We start from the raw sequence: 5,513 nt of genomic DNA, 5'->3' as shown, positions 1-5,513 counted from the left end.
TGATCTCGGTACTCCAGCCTCCAGAACATTGAAAAACACATTTATGTTGTATATAAACAACATGATCTGAGGCACTTTCTTATAGTAGTCCACATGGAGGAAGACAATAGCAAAAGAATAAAGAATAGTGACACATTTTATAGTCTTTACTGTTTGAAAATATTTCCAAGATTTTTGGAAATGTTTAATGATAAATTACGCTGGATTTTACTTACTGTGTCTAGTTAAACCAAAACAAAATTCTAATGTGTTTTCTGTTAAATTGTGTTATATCTGCAATGATGATTTAAAGAAATAGATATACTTAGTGTAGAGGAGAGATATTTTGCTAGGAAATAGCACAGAAAGCTGAGCATGAAATGTTATGAAGGAGGCACATAAACAGAAGGAATGGGGAGCACACTCACAGCCAAATTGAATTTATTAGAGACAGTTAAAGAGATGGCCATCTGCCTTGGCGAATAAATGGAGCGACCATGTGAAAGAGGTCACAGTTTGGGATCCCCAGGTGTTTCTACATGTGGGGGAATTCCAAGGATATGGAGGAGCAGATTGGTGTCTGACCAGTTTTTTGAGAGCATTTCAACATTGGTACGTCTTGCTCCCTGTGGGTAAGGCAATGCAGAGACTGGTGTGGTGGCAAGTTAGACTGGTCTTCTGAAATGCAGTTTTAAACTGTTTGAGCAGGACCCTCGGAGCGTGCCTCACATCGGGGACCTGGGATGGGAGGGAGGCTGGGTGGGGCTTTTCCATTTGCTTCTCCCCTGACCCCAGATACAGGGGGAAAAATGATGATATTAGTGTGGAAACAATAGTATTACCCACTTTCGTGTAGCCCTTGACCCTTTGTACCCTAATCAACTAAGTAAGATTATTATTTTAAAAAATGTAGTTTTAAGAGCCCCTAGTGGAAAATTCTCTATTGACTGTCTCAAGGACATAAGACCCATGTTGTATTTTTGTTCCCCTCAATATGACTCACGGGGACTAGAGGTTGTGTGAATGATGATATGAGATGTTTGGGACTACATTAAAAAATCCTAATAGTTTGAATATTGATTCATTGGTGGAATGATTATGAATATTTTCAAGTAACTGAATGTGGAAAAAACGGAGAAAATAATTACTAAGTAGTCTGCCTATTTTCAAGTTCAAAAATAGGAATAGGACCCAGCACGATAGTGTAGTGGTTAAAGTCCTCGTTTTGCATGCGCCAGGATCCCATATGGACACTGGTTCTAATCCCGGTGACTCTGCTTCCCATCCAGCTCCCTGCCTGTGGCCTGGGAAAGCAGTCAAGGACAGCACAAAGCTTTTGGGACCCAGCACCCACGTGGGAGACCCAGAAGAGCTACTGGCTCCTGGCTTCTCTGTATATCCACCTTTCCAATAAAAATAAATAAATCCTTTAAAAAATAGGAATAGAAATATATTAATTTATCTGAAAGGGTTTTATAATCAAGGTTAAGGTGTATATATACAGAAAGTAATATGCGATTATATGTTTTTTTTAACCCTTTTAGAGGTTCTGGAATAGGTACTAATCGATTATGTATATAGATTGCAAAGGAAAGCTGTATGTTTTTCATTTTGAAGATGAGAAAAAATTTCTTGATGTTTATATGAAATTCAAAATGGCTATAGCTGTGAAAAAGGCTGATCATGCAAGCTGTGGTGTGGTGAGAATAAAAGTGTTAGTTTTCACAGTTACTCATTATAATAAAAATAAGTTTGTAGAGTTTGTGAGATCTAATGTGTAATAATATGAGATTATCTCAAAGGACTAAATAAAATGAATTAACCCTACAATTTTCCTAGTAGAGCCTACAACAAAATAAAAATGTTCAATATATAGAACATGTTATATTTTTTATCATTTATTTTAGGAACTGATAAGTCAGCCATAGGTATAGATTTAGATTTCCTACATATTTTATAATACACCAAGGTAATTAAAAATGTGATTATAGATCCAAATGGTTAAATAATATCTTGATAATTTGAAATTTAAATGAATCACTTTACTCATATATTTGTGAACAGTTAACATGTAAAAATAACCAATAGGCCAAACTAAGTCCATGATTATACCATATGGTTATAGCTGTGACATTCTATATAGTATCACAATGGATCTCGAAGATTAAACACAAGTGATTGCATAAGAAGACTCATGAAATAGTAGGTGTTAATTGTGTGCCTAGGAATTTGCCTTAATTGTCAATTAAATTCTTATTTCTTCCAGTATTTTTAAACTTCACTATAGCTTTATTGATGGTGGAGGATTCTGAATTTGTCTATTAATTCTTTCAAGATGCCACAGAATTAAATTCAGATCTTAATTTTACTGTTGGGAGCCTTATTAACAATTTATCAATATGGCAGTCAAGAGTAATGACATTCTATCCAGTTCCTTGTAGCTTATTTCAAAAAGTATGGGGGCAGATATGGGAATTCCTTATTATCCAGTCTTGTCTATGGTTTCAGGTAAGCAGTCATCAGAACATGGCCTCTGATTTCAGAGAAACACTAAGTGTAATTGTGAATCATGCCTAACATGGAGCTAGCCTTAAAGGATGAAAAAAGGAGAGGGGGCAACAACACTGTGCACATTTTCACAGAGTTTATGGTCTGACCAATGGGGGAAGTCAGCAGACAATATCAATAACTGATGCAGCAAATAGGTAGTTAAAAATTGAAACATGTGTTCCTAAGCAAAGGATCCCTCTTAAATAGAATGTAAGAATAAAACTTGAGGGGCGCGCCGGTGTGCGCGTGCCCTGCGCGCCGGGAACATGGCGTGTTCCTTGTTCGGTCCCCGGGGTGGGTGCATCGCTGGCTGCCGGAGTGTGTCCTGTGGGAGCCTGTCGTTCCATGCCCGCACTCCTAGGAGCTGTCCCCCGCGCTTCTAACAGTCGCCCACGTGCTTGGTTGTCCTTTGGTACTGACCATGTCCAAGTCCCTGAAAAAGTTGGTGGAGGAGAGCCGAGAGAAGAACCAGCCGGAAGTGGACATGAGTGACCGCGGTGTCTACAACATGCTGGATGTCAACGGCTTGTTCACTTTGTCCCATATCACACAGTTGGTCCTGAGCCATAACAAGCTAAGAACTGTGCCACCAAACATAGCGGAACTGAAGAACTTGGAAGTGCTCAACTTCTTTAATAACCAGATTGAGGACCTGCCCACACAGATCAGCAGCCTTCAAAAACTCAAGCACCTGAACCTGGGCATGAATAGGCTGAACACTCTGCCTCGAGGGTTTGGCTCCTTACCAGCTCTTGAAGTCCTGGACTTGACTTACAACAACTTGAATGAAAATTCTCTTCCTGGAAACTTCTTCTGCCTTACCACCCTGCGTGCACTCTATCTCAGTGACAACGATTTTGAAATCCTGCCGCCAGATATTGGGAAGCTCACAAAGTTGCAGATACTCAGCCTTAGAGATAATGACCTGATCTCTCTGCCCAAAGAAATTGGGGAACTTACCCAGCTTAAGGAACTCCACATTCAGGGAAACCGCCTGACCGTTCTGCCCCCAGAATTAGGAAACTTGGATCTAACTGGTCAGAAGCAAGTGTTTAAGGCAGAGAACAATCCCTGGGTTACTCCAATTGCCGACCAGTTCCAGCTCAGGGTCTCCCATGTTTTTGAATATATCCGTTCTGAGACATACAAGTACAGGTACTTGACTACTTTCTTGAAAGTTCTACATGTGGCAGTCTCCAAGGTTGACAATTTATTAATGACACACTTCTTTTTAAAAAACAATCTTTACATTCAGACCTTTCATTTTAGATCCTGTATCCTAAAGCCTAAAAATTCTAATCATCACTCATTTGTCACTTTTTATTTTGGCTACATACAATTCCTTCAGCCAAAAAAAAAATCCTCATGTGTTTATATGAGCATGTGTGTGTGTAACTGTATGCATGTTAAAGATATATAGCTCATCTTTGCATTTAAAATACTAGTGAATTCCCCCCCCCCCCCTTTGTTGTATGTTTTGGTGTAACCAGTTAGCCATTACCCAAATGAGAGGCGCAGAGGACCTACCAGCGTGTTTTATTTTCCTTCGGTCTCTGAGTGACTTTGACAGTGACCGGCGTGTTGTGTAAGCACATCCTCCAGGCCTTCTGTGTCCAGGGCAGCGACAGCTCAGAAGATGGATGAGCTGATTTACACGCTCTAATGGACTCCAAAAGGAAACGCGGAAGTTTGCAACAATACAGTGAACTCATTGTTGAGGAGGAATTAGCATACTTTAGAATGACTGGCCCAAGAAAGATGTGAACTTGCTCAGTTGAGCAGGAGGAGGTGTGGGTAGGTGTGGCTGGTGGGATCTTAAAGTAGGGCTCTTCAGAGAAAATTCTTTGGAGCACATTTTGGCTATTAATCGTGCTCTCGTTATTTCTCAGGTGGAGCTTGTTCTTTGTTCATCTGCTATGATTTCCACAAAGGGAACATAGTGGCTGGTGTCGTATTGCCCATTCGAAGTTCTTCTGTCTATTTCAGTAAAATACTCTATCCTGGCAAGATGCTGAGGATCCCATGCTGCCAGCACTCAAGCCCTCTCGGCTGTTGCCAAGTGGCACCCTTCCCTTTTAACTCCTTCTGGGGTGGGGCTTGTATCCTGGCTTCACCATTTCTGTTTCTCTGAGACATAATTAGGATGGAACAATCACTGCTTGGCCCTTTTCCTGAAGGTATTTTTTTTTTCCTGGGAGGAACAGTTTGGTTGAAGTCAAGACCCTTGACAAGATTCTTTGTGAAAGGGAGGAACTCACACTTTTCACATTTCCATCAAAAAAGGGGATCACATCTACAAGCCATTTTAAAAGCTGACAAGTTGACTTTTGTCAACGAAATCAAATACTTTCACAGCAAAGAGAAATTAGAAGAATATGCCAGCACAAAACCAGCTCTACAAAATCTCCTTAGAAATGCACTAAATCCAGAAAAAAAGGAGGTGAATCATAAGCAAAGATGGCAAACAGGAAGGTCTCCCCACTAAAGTCCACACAAGGAAGGGCAATTACACAGATATCAACATCCACAAAAACAAGTATGGCAGGGCAAAATCACAACCTCTCAATTTTAACTCTTAACACAAATGGCCTGAACTCACCAATCAAAAGGCATAGATTAACAGAATGGATTATCAAACATCACCCAACTATCTGTTGCCTACAAGAGACACATCTAACCAGAAGAGATTCTAAGAAGCTGAAAGTGAAAGGTTGGAAACAGATATTTCATGCCAATGGACGAGAAAAAAAGGCTGGGGTAGCTGTCTTAATTTCAGATGATGTGGACTTCAATCTGACACACATCAAAAAGGACAAGGAAGGACATTATATATTGGTGAAGGGACTGATCCATCAGTAAGTAATTACCATTATGAACATATATGCACCAAATTCAAACGCACCTAGCTACGTGAAGCAATTACTCACGGACTTAAGGGGAGACATAGATATACACACAATAATAGTGGGTGATCTTAACACCCC

At 40.1% G+C, this 5,513-nt stretch overlaps 1 protein-coding gene across 1 annotated transcript; it reads left to right on the top strand.

Annotated features, from left to right (window-relative positions):
• Window positions 1-2,911: 2,911 nt before the first annotated feature.
• On the top strand, window positions 2,912-4,449 carry LOC101527462 (ras suppressor protein 1-like). The gene is made up of 2 exons (XM_058662322.1): window positions 2,912-3,684; window positions 4,419-4,449. The coding sequence occupies exons 1-2, from the start codon at window positions 2,951-2,953 to the stop codon at window positions 4,447-4,449; spliced, it is 765 nt and encodes a 254-aa protein (XP_058518305.1). The 5' UTR covers window positions 2,912-2,950.
• The last annotated feature ends 1,064 nt before the right edge of the window (window positions 4,450-5,513 follow it).

Source organism: Ochotona princeps, chromosome 4 (assembly GCF_030435755.1).
Source record: "Ochotona princeps isolate mOchPri1 chromosome 4, mOchPri1.hap1, whole genome shotgun sequence".
NCBI lineage: Eukaryota > Metazoa > Chordata > Mammalia > Lagomorpha > Ochotonidae > Ochotona > Ochotona princeps.
Note: the sequence above shows the minus strand (reverse complement) of the source record. Positions and strands in the feature narration are given on the sequence as shown.

Coding starts and splice junctions, on each gene's coding strand:
- LOC101527462 (XM_058662322.1), top strand. CDS start 2,951: ATGTCCAAGTCCCTGAAAAAGTTGGTGGAGGAGAGCCGAGAGAAGAAC. Junction 3,685..4,418: donor TCTGAGACATACAAGTACAG/GTACTTGACTAC, acceptor GTTATTTCTCAG/GTGGAGCTTGTTCTTTGTTC.